The 16,434-nt window shown below is 42.6% G+C and overlaps 1 protein-coding gene across 4 annotated transcripts in view; it reads left to right on the top strand.

Annotated features, from left to right (window-relative positions):
• The window catches only part of Atxn7 (ataxin 7), a 148,645-nt gene that overhangs the window by 42,784 nt on the left and 89,427 nt on the right, over window positions 1–16,434 (top strand). For 2 of the 4 annotated variants that reach the window (XM_063257141.1, XM_063257138.1), the window contains exons 1-3: window positions 7,017–7,153; window positions 7,420–7,680; window positions 7,907–7,975. In XM_063257141.1, coding sequence (XP_063113211.1) covers window positions 7,431–7,680; window positions 7,907–7,975 — 319 coding nt within the window. In that variant the 5' untranslated portion in view covers window positions 7,017–7,153; window positions 7,420–7,430. Of the gene's footprint in view, window positions 1–7,016; window positions 7,154–7,419; window positions 7,681–7,906; window positions 7,976–16,434 lie in introns of those variants that run through there. The other 2 variants (XM_063257139.1, XM_063257140.1) reach the window with 2 other exon arrangements.

The following is a 16,434-nucleotide window of genomic DNA, read 5'->3' as shown; positions in this document are numbered from 1 at the left end:
AAATGAAGAGTATATTTCGTTGTCACCTTGACTTCAGAGCATAATTCCGGACCCCAGCGTATGTAGTTCTGTGGGTTAGTGGCAGGATCTCATTTCCTGCTCTTTGCTGAGTGGGAGAGAGCAGGAACAATTTTGTCAAAAGAAATGTAGTTTGAGGAGGAACTTACTTGACAATTGGATTTGGGCCACCAAGGGAGGAATCCTAGGTGGGTTTTCCTGTGCAGGCAGAGGCTTGGGAAGTCGGAGCTGGCAGGGGTCCTGTGAGGAGCTATGGACTGGGTGTTTGCTGGACCTTAGAGCATTTGAGGAGGGAGCTGAGTCTGCAGCAGTGGTTGAGCTGAGGCTGGGGCCAGCGGCAGAGGGCCAAGCTAGGAGAGTTTGTATTTATTTCTGTGCTCACTGGGGTGGTCCTGAAAGTGCCAGAGTGGGACTGATGAACTATTATAGCATTGCAGCAGGAATATTTGATAGCATAGTATGATAGAATTGAATCAGGTCTTACTGCGTGACAGGGATGGTAATGCTACTAATAATAGCTGACACCTAAAGGACAATTTTACACTCTTAACGTGAAGAAACAGAGTCAGACAGGTTAAGAGCTTTCCCCAGACTGATATAGCTGGTACTGTAAATGGTAGAAATAGAATTCATCCTGGTCTCTGGTGGCAGATGTTCTAGAACCCATGTTCTTAGCTGCTGGGCCTTTCAGATGGTGGTCAATTCAGCTGAAGCTTTGGCAGTACAAAGGTGATGTAGGAAATTACTTCTAAATGTTTAATCTTTGCATTTCATTGTGTCTGAGGCACTAAAACTCTATAGTTAGCTTCCCTTATAGCTAAATATTGGTCTGGCTTTTTCATTCCCTTTTTAAAATTTAAGCTCTTCTCACCATTTTAAAAAAACTATTTAATCTAAAGACTTTTAAGATTTCAAATCAAATTTATCATAAAAGGACAGATCAGTTAGGCGTGGTGGTGCACGCCTATAATCCCAGCACTGTAGGAAACTAAAGCCAGAGGATCGGAGGATTGCTGTGAGTTTGAGAGCAGCCTGGGCTACAAAGTGAACTCAAGGCCAGCCTGAACTGCATAATGAGACCCTGTCTCAAAAGGACAAAAACAAAACATAACAAGCAAATAAACAAACACCTTACAGATCAGCACTAAATCCTTAGGAACATTTGGGTATTAATTGGGTATGTTTTACAATTGGTTATCTTATGTTATAATGTATTTGTGTGTATTTTTAATTTTTTTATTTTTAAGCAATTTGCTATTATTGATGCTTTTTTTTGGGGGGGGTGTAATTCATACACAGCTATACATACTTAACTAAGAAAATAAACCAAAAATTCAAGGCTTTGAGCTACTTGGTAAATGCTGTATCTTGTGAAGTATGTGTTTAGCTAAGTCTTGAAAAAGATAATTATTTATCATCTTTAAGTGCCTACTATGGAACTACCCTTATTATTCCTAATTTTGCACTTGACTGTCAGCAACTGCAGCCACTGAACTGATGCATTCAATTTATTTTTTGCACCATTCCCTGTCTATTGGAATGCTGATGTACTCCTGACAGCTTGTGAGGTGTTCTACTAGAGGAAGCACAGTGAAGGAGGGGACTGTGTGTGAACCCCCGCAGAAGCATAGAGAAGCCCTCTCTCTGTGGAGGAGAGAGAAGCAAAGAGAAAAGTGGTCTGAGAAGCCAGCAAGGGTATGAACAGAGGTGCCACCAATTTGGGGAAGATATAAAGAAACCAAAGCCAATAAACTCATAATTCCATGAATCCAAGTTTCATGTTAGTCAAGTGATTTCATTTCTTTGGGGTTGATAATAGAAAATCTCTCTTACCAACCCTGTAATTTGCACAGATAAATACACTGTAGTTATGGGTTTTCAAGTTTATTAAAATGTTGCATTGGGATCGGTAGTTTTCCCAAATAGAAAGTCTTATTGGTGCCTTGTGACTTAGAGAAACTATTGGACAGTTTTGACCTTTTTAGATTAAATTGGATTTATTTATTTACTTGCTCATCATGCTGAGGTCTTTGCCTTTTGGACAAAGCATTTTACAGTGAGCCTGTTTTTTTGTAAAGAGACACCTTCCTATCCTTGGCATCTACTGGGAGCATCCCTAAATTTGGACGGTGAAGTAAGACCATATTTTAAATACATCCTCGGAAGGAATGAAATGCTCAGAATTTGGCAACATTTGATTTCTAACAGCCTAGTTCTTAAGCTACCTACATATAGCCTAATTGGTGGTGACAGCTTTTAACCTAAGAATGTTGTGATGGATTAAATTTTCCCCTGCTTCTTACTGTTCTTTTTGCCTTAGTGAAGTCCTGCTATCTTGTGTCTCCCCTAGTGCCTGGTAGAGTATATGTGGCAAGCAGGCAGAAGCTGACTGATAAATTGAATACCTGTTACTCAAATCATATAAAAAATGCAGACAGACATTGAAATTCAAAGCATAACCAGAAGTATCGATTGATATCATAGAAGCACACTACTATATTAAAATAGCATATTAAGGTAATGTCAGCATATAAGAAATCTTATATTTCTGTGTAGAGAGGAGAGTAGGCAAGAGGCCTTTTTTTTTTTTTTTGTTATGGCCTAGTGGAAAGGAAAAATAAGTAGTTGAGCTTCTATTGAACTCTTGTTTAATAACAGTATTCTTTATATAAGAAAATTTTTAGCCAGGCATGGTGGCTCATGCCTGTAATCCCAGCACTCAGGAAGCTGAAGTGGGAGGATCATTGGGAGTTCGAGACCAGCCTGGGCTACAAAGTGAGACCAGGCCAGCCTGAACTGCATAGTGAGACCCTGTCTCAAAAAAGACAAAAAAACAATTTTTTTTTAAATTGTTGCCAACATTTAAGTATCAGATGACTTTCTCAACTTGCAATTTGAATGTCTGTTGGTGATTCATCCCAACTAATAGTTGGAACTTTTTCATGGGTAACCAAAGAGTATGGCTACAGTAAGAGAGTAGGTGGAGAGAGGCCAGAAATTGCTTGTCCTTCTGTTGTTCCTATATCCTCTTCAGTTTGGTAGTAAATTTGCTGAACAAGGATTGAACTGAATTGCTTAGCTGGCTGTAGAGCACTTGTTTATAGAATTTGTGTTGAGCTTTGTACCAAGTGTTTTCAGAGGTGCTTTTAATGTAATCATTTGTTTGTTTGTTTTTTGAGACCACATCTACCTGTGTAGTCCAGGCTGGCCTTGAACTCACAGACATTCCCCTGCCTCATTTTCCCAAGAGCTGGGATTACAGGCATGCACCACCATGCCCAGCCTATTTTTAACGTAATCTTGAGAAGCCTGGCTTTGTATCTACTTTACAGATTAGAAAACTAAGGTACAGTAGTGGCAAGTTAGTGAGCTTGCCCAGGGTTATACAGTTTCTAAGTAGAGGAGTGAGTATCTGAATTTGACAATAACAGGAGTGGGCTCCAGAGCTCTACCTCATTTTCCTTATCTGTCAATTGTAAATAATACAACTTGTACCTTATCAAATTATGAATATTGAGATAACGCAGTAAGGTACTTACAGCAATGCCTGCCACCTAGCTGCCATTACTAAAGATTTCTCTGTAATAGATATAATGCTAAAAGAATATTTAGTAGGTTTTTTTTTAAAAAAAAACTCTGTTGTATTGTCTTTATTAAATCAGGAAAAAACTTGGAAGGGGAAAAAAAAAGAGGCTTCAAGCAAGATTCAGAATAGAAGTTGAAGAATTGTAAATTGCTATATGGACCTCATTGGCTAGTGAATTGTTAGTGAATTGTTAAATATTTTCACATATGAAAGGGAAGAAATCAAATAGTGTCTTGAAGAAGTGATAGCATACCTCATGCTTGTCATTCCTCCCTTGTTTTAATTTTTTCTATGTACTTTCAGAAATCAGAAGAGTTGAACTGGATGTGATGGTGTACATGTATAATCCTAGCACATAGGTGGCTGGGGCAAGAGGAGTGCTGTAAATTTTTTTTTTTTGTCTTTTTCCTTTTTATTGGTACCAGGGACCAAACTCATGACTGCCTGCTTGCAAGGCAGATGCTTATGCTGCTGAGCTAAATCCCCAGCCCCAAGGAGTGCTGTAAATTTGAGGCAGTGAGTTCAAGGCCAATCTGAATATATGGTGAGATCCTGTCTCAAAAACAAAAACCAAACAAAAAATAAAGAGTTGTAGTTAACAAGTTTTCTTTGGTATATAAATAGCTGAGTAGTCTAGCTTTTCTTTTCACAGGTAGCTACACATCTATTAATATTTTCCTTTATTTTAAGTATAAAATTAGAAGGCTGGGGATTTAGCTCAGTGGCATGAGCACTTGCCTTCCAAGCATGGTCATGAGTTCGATCCCCGGTACCGGGAAAAAAAAAAAAGTAAAATTATAAATTTAAAACAATATATTATATACTTTAGAGAAATAAAAGATGAATATTTTCCTGTAATTATACAGATGTTTCACTGATATCTGCCCTGGGGACTTCCAAACTCTGTTAAACAAGTTGGTGTCCTATTATGACAAAGGGAATGTTTGTTTTTGTCTACATTTTTCTCATTGATGTAGGAAGTTAAAACTTTTTTTTTTTTTTTTTTTTTTTTGTCTTTTTCGTTTTTATCGATACTGGGGATCGAACTCACGACTGCCTGCTTTCAAGGCAGGCGCTTATGCCTCTGAGCTAAACCCCAGTCCAGGAAGTTAAAACTTTATTTATTTATTTTTATTTTCTTGTCTTTTTGAGACAGAGTCTCACTATGTAGTTCAGGCTAGCCTTGGGCTCAATTTGTAGTCCAGGCTGGACTCAAAACTCACATGGATCCTCTGGCCTCTGCCTCGGGTGTGCTGGGATTGCAAGTGTGCACCACCACACCTGGCTCAAATTAAAATTTAAGAAATAAGTTTTAAAAATGAAATCCTTCCAGAAATTTCTACCATTTCAGTTATAGTTATCCCTCAGTATCCCAGAGGATTGGTTCCAAGCCACCCCCCATCCTCAGTACAACAATTTGCCCCATTCTTGTTCTTTATATAAAATATTTGCATATAACTGAGGCATAGCCTCTCATATACCTTAAATCATCTCGATTGTTTATAATAGCTAATACAGTACTATGAAAATAGTTGTTACAATATATTTAATAATGACAAGAAAAATAATCTGTACATGCTCAGTACTTGAGATCCATTTTTTTTTTACACTTTTTTTTTTTCTTTTTAGCAATACGGGGGATCGAACTCAAGACCGCCTGCTTGCAAGTGCAGGTGCTTATGCCGCTGAGCTAATCCTCAGCCCCCTTGAGATCCATTTTTATTTATTTATTTATTTATTTTTGTCTTTTTCATTTTTACCGGTACCAGGGATCGAACTCACGACTGCCTGCTTGCAAGGCAGGCGCTTATGCCGCTGAGCTAAATCCCCAGCCCCGAGGTCCATTTTTAAGGTTTTGTTTTAGACAGAGTATTGCTGTGTAGTCCACACTAGCCTCAGACTCATGACAGTTTCTTTACTTCAGTCTCCTGAATGGGATTATAGGTGTGCAGCACCACACTAGGTGACTCTTGTTTTTTTTTGGTACTCAGGATCGAACTCAGGACCCCATGCTTGCAAAACAGGTGCTTATGCTACTGAGCTAAATCCCAAGGCGACTCACTTTCTAAATATATAATCAACCTGTGGCTGTTTGGATCTTTGCTGCACAGCAAGATGAGGCAGAGGTCCAGATGCATTTTGATAAGGACTGGAAGCATTTATTTTGATTTTTGGAACATGTTTGCATGTAATCCCAAAAAAACACACTAATTTCAGATGTTTTGGAACAAATATTCGTGTGTGTGTGTGTGTGTGTGTGTGTGTGTGTGTGTGTATAAGTTCTTAAATTTTGACCTAAAAGAAAACCTCTCTTCTGGAGTCCTGCTTGTATATTAATTTGCTTACTGATTTTTACTTTTTAAAACATTTTTGTATTCTGCACGTTGGTCTTTGTTTCTTTGATAGTGTTGGTCACTTCTGTCTCACCAGATGCCTGAGATTTTAAAAAACTCACTTCACTTAGTCAAAAAAAAAAAAAAAAAAAGCCCTGTGAGGAAACAGGGTTTACACAAATGACAGAAGCCCTGCTATTACTGAAGAATGAAACACGATGATCAGAATGACTTTTTGTCTCAGGCTTCCATTTTTACATCAGTTTGAGATAGCAGTAATCATAGCAACACTTTTAGGTGGTCTTCTTGATGTGGGGTACTATTGTTTCAAGTACTTAAAACCAGCCCTTTAGTTTACTATCTTTAAGAAGTTTATGCATTTTGCAGGGGAGTTTGAGGCTTTCTGAGCTAATGCCTAATTTTGTGGACAAAGATTGACCAAAAACAAGAAAACTTTTGCTTTCTATGAATTCTGTATAATTCTCACCCTTCACCCCAAAAAAGATAACTCAAAAGAGGGAAGGATTAACCAAGTTAAAAATGAATCCAGTTTTTAAGTGGCAAGATTTTATTTTGTGGATAAATGAATCACTTCTAGTAGCAGAAGGGAAATTACTGAAATTTCGGGTAGTAGCTGCAGAATCTCTTAAAACAGATCGTTTTGGGTGCCTGCACAGTTGTTTGGCCCCTTTTTCGCGGGACAAGGAATTCGAGTCCCGGGGCACTGGGCACACGTGGGCGGCGTGGTGCGCCGGGCTCGGGGGTGACACCTGGGCGGCCTCCCACACCTGCCGCGCTTCCGGGATGCCCGGCGACGCTCGGCGGCGGATCCTCCGCATCCTGCGAGCCGCCTGCCTGGGAGCCGGGTCCCTGCCGAGCGCCTACCGCGAGCCCGGCCCGGCGGGAGGGCCCCGGGCGGGCGGCCGGCCGGCTGCTCCCTAGGCGGCCGCGCTTCCGACTCCGCGCTGGCTGCACTCCGGGAGCTTGACGTGCAAACTTCGCCGATCGGGCGAGCGAGCGAGCGAGCGAGCGAGCGGAGAGGGAGGGACCGGCGAAGGGGAGGAGGCGGCAGGAGGCGCCTCCGCTTAAGGGAGCCGGCCGGGCGCCGCCGCTCGGACGGACGCGCGGACGGACGGGAGGCAGGAAGGAAGGAAGGAAGCGAGGCGGGGGCCGGGGCCAGGACTGCGGCCGGGCCCGGGATGCGAGCGGCCGCAGGGTGGGCGCGGGCCGGGGTGCGGTGGCGGGCGGGAGGGACCCAGCGGCGCGGGGCCGCCGTCCCCGAGGCCGCGCAGGCGAAAACGAAAGCGCGCCGTGCGGCTCGCGGACTTTGCACCGGCGGGGCGGCAGGCCGGGCAGGCCGGCGGGCGGCGGGCGCCCCGGGCTGTCAGCGCCCCTCCCGGCCTGCGGGCCGCGCGCCGGAACTCCGCGGCGCCTCCTTAACGGCGGCCCCGAGCGACTCTTCCCCTTTTTGTTACACTGTAGGAGCGGAAAGAATGTCGGAGCGGGCCGCGGATGACGTCAGGGGGGAGCCGCGCCGCGCGGCGGCGGGCGGAGCAGCGGCCCGGCAGCCCCCGCAGCCCCCGCGGCAGCGCCCACGGCCGGAGGACGGCGGCCCGGGCAGCGCCGCCACCGCGGCCGCCATGGCGACGGCTGGGGAGCGCAGGCCGCTGCCGAGCCCCGAGGCGATGCTGGGACAGTCCTGGAATCTGTGGGTCGAGGCTTCCAAACTTCCCGGGAAGGACGGTGAGTGTGCACGCCCTCCTCTCCCCATGCCCCGCTCCCCGGCCTCCTGCACCTCTCTTCCCCCGGCCCGCTCCTGTGACCCGCCCCCTCGGGGGTCAGAGATGCTATCGGTCGCCGGGTTGCGGAACGAGAAGGTGCCCGCACCTACCCGGTGCGTGCGTGAGCTTGCGTCACACTCCTGGCCACTGACCTGCCTCCCCTCCTCCTGTGTGTGTGTGTCTCCTAGGGACGGAATTGGAAGAAAGTTTGAAGGAGTTTGGGAAAAACCGCGAAGTCATGGGGCTCTGTCGGGAAGGTGAGTCCAGTCCCCTGAAGGAGTCGATGTGGACCTTGGGGAAGTGTCCCTGCTGCTTTCTTCAGGGCCAGGAATTTTACCCACCCTGGCCACCCAGGCACCCGATCCAGGATGTTGCCAGAGGCCGGTGTTGAGCTTTTAGAAAATCTCTTCCAGTTGTCTTGTGATTGGAAGTGACCTGGACCCTTCTTTATGTGGAAGATAGGCAAGGTGATGAGCGCTAGGAATGGCAGCGACTTTAACCTACATCCCTCTAGTTTGACCTCTTTAGGAGAACACGAGTGAAGGAAGGAATTCACAGCTTTAGGCAAATATTTCCACAAGTGCTGAGGGGGGCGGGGGCAGTGGAACAGAAACCCTGTCACCTGGAATTTTTTCTGGAAATCAGAATGATTTTTAAATTTTTTTTTTTTGAGACAGGGTTTCACTATGCATTTCAGGCTGGCCTTGAACTCACTTTGTAGCCCATGCTGGCATAGAGATCCTGCTGCCTCAGCCTCCCAAGTACTGGGATTACAGGTGTGCCCCACCACGCCCGGCCAGAATGAATTTTGAGATCTATCCTTATCATCCAATTCTCTTTGATTCAGGCTGCAAATTAGAGGTGCTGCCAAGGAGTTGTCTCAAGGAGCATTGCAATTGACTAGATTTTCTATTTGCAAGATAAGGAAGAAAAGAAAAAAAACTAGAATTAATGTGATGGGACAGACCTTTATTGACCAGTGTCAGTGAAATCAGAATCTCATTGGTGAGTCTTAAACTGGTTGGAAGCTTTAAGGAAATGTGTGTAACAGGAGGTGTATCTCCAGATGAAAGTCAGTTCAGGGATCTGGAAATAGACTTGTCCTTGCTTTCTTTGACTAGTTAGCTTTTGCTTCCTTTTGCCTACAGCAGGACCCGCACACTGCTCAGAAAAAACAAGTCCTCCGATGAGGTTTGGTATCCGAAATCAAAATACTGAGCACAGAATAGGTGCAACTTCTGCAGCTGGAAAACTTGGGTGCTGGTTCACTGTTGCTGTCTCTACAGTTACTTGTTTGTAGCACCTGTCTTTTCTTCACTTTCACTGCTTTGGTTTTTTCAGTTGGCCTCTGGGCCCATGGGGCAGAGACTAACACTGGTGGCAGTCCTTTGAGAGCTATCAGTTGGAACAATTACAGAGAAATGAATTGGTTTTCAAAATGAGAGTTGCTGTTTGAGGGCAAAAGAAAGAAGGGGAAAGAAGGCATAGGATTTGTTGGTGATGTTGCAATAGGAAAAATCAGTTGTTAGTCCGGTTTTAGTGCTGAATTGGCAGCCTGCCTGAGCTTAAAAAATTAAAATCACTAGGTGGCAACTCTCCTAGGAGACATTTGGGGTAGAGCTTTATAAAGAGGACCTGATCCACTCTTTTTCTTAGCTTCAGTTCTCTGGGTGTGGATGCGTTTCCCACGAAGGGTTTCTAAATCTGTCTGAAAACAGGATGCTAATTATTGATAATTCTTCTATAGTGGATGAGTAAGTGAATTAGGGTTTCTCTGAGGGCTTTTATCTGGATTGAGACTGAACCAAAGGTCTGGACCCACAAATGCTCCACCAGTTCTTTTCTGTTGGGATACATTGATCTTCAAGTTTTCCCCAAAGATCTGGAACTTCTTATTTTACCCACTTGAGGTGTGAAACATTGTGCATCTGGTCGAATGTCTTTCTGAACTACTGCATTATTAGTGTTTGTTAGAGGTCATTATTTTTGTTTACTCACTATTTAAATAGTGGTATAGTAGCCACCCTGGCTAGAACTCACATTTGCTGGCTTGTTTTTAATAGATACTAAAGTTTTAAGTCCAGCAAGTTTTTCATTTATTTGTGATTTTATGGACTTCAGGGAGCACAATTTAAAAAAATCCAAGCTTAAGGAATTCTCTCATAATATGGACCTCCATGTTCTTTTAACACACAATTCATGTCAGGCTGCTTCAGGAATAAAATTACATTTAATATTATCAAAAATACTGACGCTTATTGATGGCATTTATCTCCTGCTAAGAAAAGATGTCTCAGTGTTAACTAATTCAGCCTGTCAATGTGTTTCATTGAGAAGAAAGGTACACTTAATGGATGAAGGAAGCACTGAAAGATAGAAATTTGTCCCCCAAAATCTCTAATAGTATGTCTTCAACTCCATGAATTCTCCAATTTGTAGTCCTGAACTTGGGTCAAAAAACCTGGGTTTGGCGCTGGGGGTGTAGCTCAGTGGCTTGGTGCCTGCCTGGTAAGCACGAGGTCGAGTTTGAGTCCCAGTTCCAGAAAAAAACCTTGGGTATAAGAGAAAATAGCTTAACTTTGCTTTAATTACTTCATCTCTTTGAATATAACTTTTCTTATTTGGAAAAGGAGGGAATGTAATACATATTTCCCAGGGTTATTGTAAAGGTTTAAATTAAATTAGATGACACAGGTATTTAACCCTTTAAGCTGCTGACAATCTTACACCTGACTTCCTAATTTGGTATATATGTAGGTCAGGGTGTTCAACCTGGGACCCTGGGACCCCTTCCCGAGGTCATAGTGTTCCTGAAAATGTATACAAAATAATATGTTTGTCTGTCCTCTTACGTGGAGTCCACAGCTTCTCTTAGGTTTCTCTACCTGCCACCTCACAGGATAGTTCAAGACTGCAAAGTTAGGCTGTCTTCTCCTTTCCTCTTCCCTTCCCTTCCTTTTTTTTTTTTTTTTTTTTTTTTTGTAACTAAGTGGCCAGATCCTTTTCATGCCAAGCCTGCTCAAGGGTTAATGTTGTGGAAGACATTTGAGAATATTAATTTAGGTAGAAGTGAGATTATTTGCAGTTTACCTAATATATCATCCCTCCTCTTTTAGCATAGGTAGGCAGATGTAAGGTTAGAATTACAGTTATCTTTCAGAGATGAGCTTATCGATAAGTTCATTAGCGTTCTCATGTTTTTATTGCTGTTTTTTGCCCTGTACTTTGTCATATTGATAACTGCAGTTGATTTTGAGGGAAAAAACTGACAGTGCTTTTTAATCTTTTTTTAAATGAGTGAACTCAAGAGCTAAGTTACCCTTTTTCCTAAGATGATTTGTCAAATTCTAGACTTACAAATTATATATTTGTAGGGGCTGGGGATATAGCTCAGTGGCACAGTACCTGCCTGGCAAGCACAAGGTTGTGAGTTCGATTGCTGGTACACAAACAAAATTATGTATTTGTGTGTAACAAATTTAAGTTTAGGCAGAATTGCTATGCAGAACTGATTAGGGTTTTCATATTAATGCTTGAACAGGTAGGGTACACTTTCAAAATGTAAGCAGTAAATGGCTTAATTTTATAGCAGAATTCCAAATACACTATGGTGTCATTGGGGGGTCAAGAATGGAATTGGAAAAATGTCATTTAGTTTGTGATGCCGTCTGAACTTGTCTTCCATCCACCACTGTACGATATCAAAGTACCTTAAACTTTTCTTCTCTCTACTCCGTCACCATTTGAAGCAGAGTAGGGTCACACAGAGGCATTCTTTTTTTTTTGTCTTTTTCCTTTTTATCGGTACCGGGGATTGAACTCAGGACTGCCTGCTTGTAAGGAAGGCGCTTATGCCGCTGAGCTAAATCCCCAGCCCACCGTCACCATTTGAAATCTGTATTATATGATGGCTTCTTTAGAGTGTGTTTTCTGATGGCAACTTCATTGTTGATAAAGGCACGTTCAACTCCTACAATTTTTGCTCAGAAATAGTTGCTCAAAAGATGAATGAATTGGGCTACTAGGAAGATTGAACTGAGTCATTGTGTGGTGAGTGGTTCAAATGACCAACTTTCCATTGTATTAGGACTCTAAAAATAGAAGCCATCTATACTCTGTGTGTGTGGGGGGGGAGTACGAGCGGCTGTCTTTCAGTGCTTCCTGTTCCTCTGTGCCGACTTTAGTGCTTTATTTACACTTTCCAGCAAGGGTGAAGACAGGACACTACCTCCCTTATCTCTAATATTTAGACAAGGGAGGAAGATGATAACCAGTGTGATACCCATACTTGATGACAGATGATATCCCTGTCAAAGTAACAAAGATATTGATCTGGGGCAAGATGGCGAAGAGATCCATAGGCACCTACAGGGTGCTGGGATTTTTTGGTTTTGTTTTTAAAGGTAGTCTTGAGAAGTAGGTAGCCTTGGCATAGACTGAGTCCACACAGCAGGGCCACCCTTTTCTTTCCTAGTAGGAAACAAGTGGTTCATAACTAACTGAAAGCAAGTAGGTTTTTTGTGTGAAGTGCTGTGAAAGGTACTACACTCTAGACTTCCCGGATGTGGACTTTCTCTTTATTTCTGTTTAGGATTTCTCTTACCTGTTTTCCTATGGACAGTGTATGAAAATAGAGAAAATGTTTTAACGGGTCTGCTTATCACCATTACACTGCTTGGATGCCTAATGAATCATGGCTCAATCCTTTGTCATCTGCCCCACACTAAATTTATTTTGAAGCATGTCCCAGACATCAGAGCACGGCGGGGGGGGGGGGTATTTGGGGATCGAACTCACAACCTTGCATGTGCCAGGTAGGCGCTTGTGCCGTTGAGCTAAATCCCTGGCACAGAGCATTTCTTTTGGTCTCCATTTTTTTCTACTTGCATGGACTTTTACTCTCCTCCTTGCTGTGTTCCATGCCTCTCTTTGTCCTGAGGGGCCTTGTCTCTGACCTGCTTGTGGGGATGTGCGTGTGTTTTGCTCGGGCAGTGCTTGCAGTCTCCATCCCGAGCAGATACCAAAACCAGTCCTCCAGTGGGGATCAATGAGATCCTGTCTCCTGCCTTGGAATCCTCCCCCCAGCACGGTTGTTTGTGAATGCATCTTTAAGGAACAGATAGGCATTTGGGTTATAGGTTGCCCATCCTTGAAAACCACCTCTGTAGCCTGCAGTGACAGCAGGCTGTGTACTAGGCTCCTGCTGTAGAATTGTACCTGGGAGGTCTACAGTAACCAATGGGAGAAGGAATGCTAGATATTCCTGTGCTCCGGATTCTTTTTCCCATTGTAGCACCTTAAATATTGTAACCTAACCGCAGCACATACAGGGCACATCCTGCCCTAGCCTAGTAAAGAATGATTTTTTATATTACCGAATGGTTGAAATCAAAAGTTGGGTTTTGTGACACATGAAAATTATGGAATTGAAGTGCCAATGCCTCTGAGTTAAATTGTGTTGGGACACAGCAACACTCATTCATTTACTTCCTGTTAATGGCTGCTTTCTCCCTGCCATGAACAGCACTTTAGAGGTGTGGCAAGGAGACTGTACAGCCCACCAGCTTCAAAGTACGAAGGGGAGAAATGGGCAACTCCTGTTCTAATAAGAGGAAACATTATATTAATGTGTTTCTGGTGTCCTTTAAACCTCCTGTATTGAGGTAAAACCCGATATAAAATCAAGAGCTTATTTACCACTAAAGAATTCTGTTGAGCTACAAGGAAATGGTTTTGCCTAAGAACATTCCACTCATCCACTTTTATCATTCATTGCAACTTGATTCTATGGCATATACCTGTTTCAGGGCAGTTCCCACCTAGAACATCAACAGAACTTTTATTGCCCCAGGTTCTAAGAGCCCTGGACCATGTGGATGGTGTGTGGGTTCTTTCAATCCCCAGTATGGTTCCTAAGTACTCGGGAGAAAGATATTAGGGCTTTGGTGGGATTTTCACTTGAATTCTTCAAAATCTCTTGGCTTGAGCTGACTTAAAACAGCCAAAGCTTTGTTGGAGGTCTTGGGAGTTACAAGAGTGATTCAGCAGAACACAAATTTGTATTTTGATTGAAGAAGGCAGGTGGTATTCTTAGGCCCCATGACCTTATGATTCTGTACTTCCTAAAAAGTACGGCACCTGGCATGATCCATGCTGAACGCCTGGACGATCGCATGAGGCATCATTTGCATGCGTTGCCCACAGTAGGGTGAGGTTCCCTAGCTGTACACCTTGTTCAGTGTTGATGGAGTCTTAGGAATGCTCATTTCAGGAGGGAAGCGTGAGGGATTGATGCATCAATATGGTGTATGACCTACATGTGATGCGGTCTCATTTCTTTTTAAAGACATCCTTCCTGATGTATAGATCTCACAGTATTTCCATATATATTTGGATAACTCAAGTTTTTTAAGGACTTTTACTCAGTGCTGCCATGTTTTACCTTGTGTAGTTTGCACAGTAGTACCTGGCTACCACCATTTCATCTTACAGGTGAAGAAACAGGCTCACATAAATGTGGTAACTCACCAATATCATGAAGCATGCAAGAGGCCTTGAAACACTTGGTATTCCTTTTTTTTTTTTTTTTTGGTACCGGGGATTGAACTCACGACTGCACACTTGCAAGGCAGGCGTTTATGGCGCTGAGCTAAATCCCCAGACCAGAAACTCTGATATTCCTAACCTCATAGCCCACTTGCTTTGTGATGTCCTGTGCCTATCCATTCTAGAATATGTGCCCATTTTTCTTGAGCTGGAGCAGCTTACCCTAGTCTGTATCTAGAAATACTAACCTTTACTAAAATTTTTTTCAAAGATAACAGCCTTTTCTGACTGCTTTACACTAGTCTCTATGTTATATTTAGTTGTTCTTTTATAACGTCTTTTCTTTAGGTGGGAGGAGGAGGGTGTGCCATTTGTATTAGAAATAATTACCTTTTAAAGAAAAGATTAAATGAAAGCTAAGGTTGCAGCAGATAGTAAACGGTCATCTGGGATTTGTGCCATTTAAAACAATCCTCTAAAAAGGGAGAAGTGAAATTTCAGTATTTAAATAGGGTTCAGTACAAGATTGCTTTTAATCACATTGATATTCAAAGTTTATAGCAGTATTTCTCAAATGTACCCCTCTGATTATTAAAGTACTTTTTGATTGAAGTTCTAAGGAGAACAGGAAGCCTGTTACTAGACTTCACAGTTGGAGTTACTCTACTTTTGAGAGAAAGGCAAAGGGTTACATTTATATTCCTCCTGTACAGCAGGAATTATTATAAATGAGCCAAGGAAGGAAGAGAATGATTTTTGCATTTCAGCCACTCATAATGTAAAACCACATTTAGTGTTTTTATTCCTCTTTGTTATAAAGACCTTGCTAACATGAAATACTTTTTATCTTATATATAAGCATATGGCAAGAAAGAAGTAATAGTTCATTATCAGTTAGATTCAGAGTTTATTCCTTTCCCAGGTTTTACAGATATTTTCCTACAACTCCACTGAAAACTGGAGTTTTTGTTTTTTTTTTTTTTTTTTATAATAAACTGGAGTTTTTTTCCTCCTGTACTTGGGGACAGAGTGCAGGGGAGAGGGGAGTTTTACCCAATGGCTCCAAGGCCTCATATTTCAAATTAAGAAGTTTCAGAAATGATTGAGGGGCTCCATACAGAGTTGATGGCATTTGAGGTGGACATAGTGGCACATGCCTATAATCGCAGCACTCAGAAGGCTGAAGTAGTGTGCCAATTCAAAGCCGTTCTGGGCTACATAGTGAGTTCAAGACTGGTCTGAATTATTTAGCAAAACCATGTCTCAAACAAACAAAAAGAAGAGCTGTTATTGTAGAATAAAAGTCCTTTAAGTTTGAAAAATATATAGCTTTAGGAAATACTAATTGCTCTGTCTTTTTTGTTTTTAATTTTGTTATGGGCTTTCCAGAGATCAGTATCTATTTTGATGTTTGGGAACTGCAACACTCAGTGGGGACCCGACCACTCCACCCCTCCCCCATTCTGTGTGCCACTAGTTATGCAGAAAAGAGATGCCAAATGGCCAGTGGACAAAAGTCACTTTAACAGTAAGAACTGCATTCTTGGAGTTAAATTTATTTAATCTCAGTTTAACTAGGTGAGTGATTTAAAGAAAACCCTGTACCTACTCAGAGCCTCATTGACGTCCTTGTAAATTGAGTAATACTAAAACCTCCTGGTGATCGGGAGAATGTCATGTCACCGTACAGGGTGTCATGGGATGTCAGTAGTCTAGTGATCCTGCAGGATGGTCAGGGGAACACAGCAGTGAGCCCAGGCTGTCCTCTAGTAGTGAGGCACAGGCCAAGGAGGAAACCTGTGTATGTCCAGAACCAGAGTATGACCCACAGACCCCAAGGGTTAAGCTGCTGGAACTGCAGTCAAAAGGAGAAGTGGGTGGTGATGGTTTTTACTTCCTCCTTTAGCCATCTTTTGACTTGCAGAGAGAAACCCAGCATGGGTATTGTTCTGTATTTGTGCTGAGTTGTATTTGCTCCTCTTCTGTAAGCTTTTACTTTGTTCATCTTTAGGCTGCTTCTTCCTGTAATCGTTTTCAGTCCTCTCTTTCTGGGGAAGAAAGACAAATTATAAGCAACAAAATAAAGTCATCCTTACTAAGTTAGAAAATGCATCAGGGAGAAAAATATACATGATTTTATGTATATGTGGTTTGTCTTGGGAGTTTTACC

Source organism: Cavia porcellus, unplaced genomic scaffold (assembly GCF_034190915.1).
Source record: "Cavia porcellus strain 051 isolate PalLab524CR breed Dunkin Hartley unplaced genomic scaffold, mCavPor4.1 scaffold_10, whole genome shotgun sequence".
NCBI lineage: Eukaryota > Metazoa > Chordata > Mammalia > Rodentia > Caviidae > Cavia > Cavia porcellus.
This window is presented reverse-complemented; position numbering and strand designations above follow the sequence as displayed.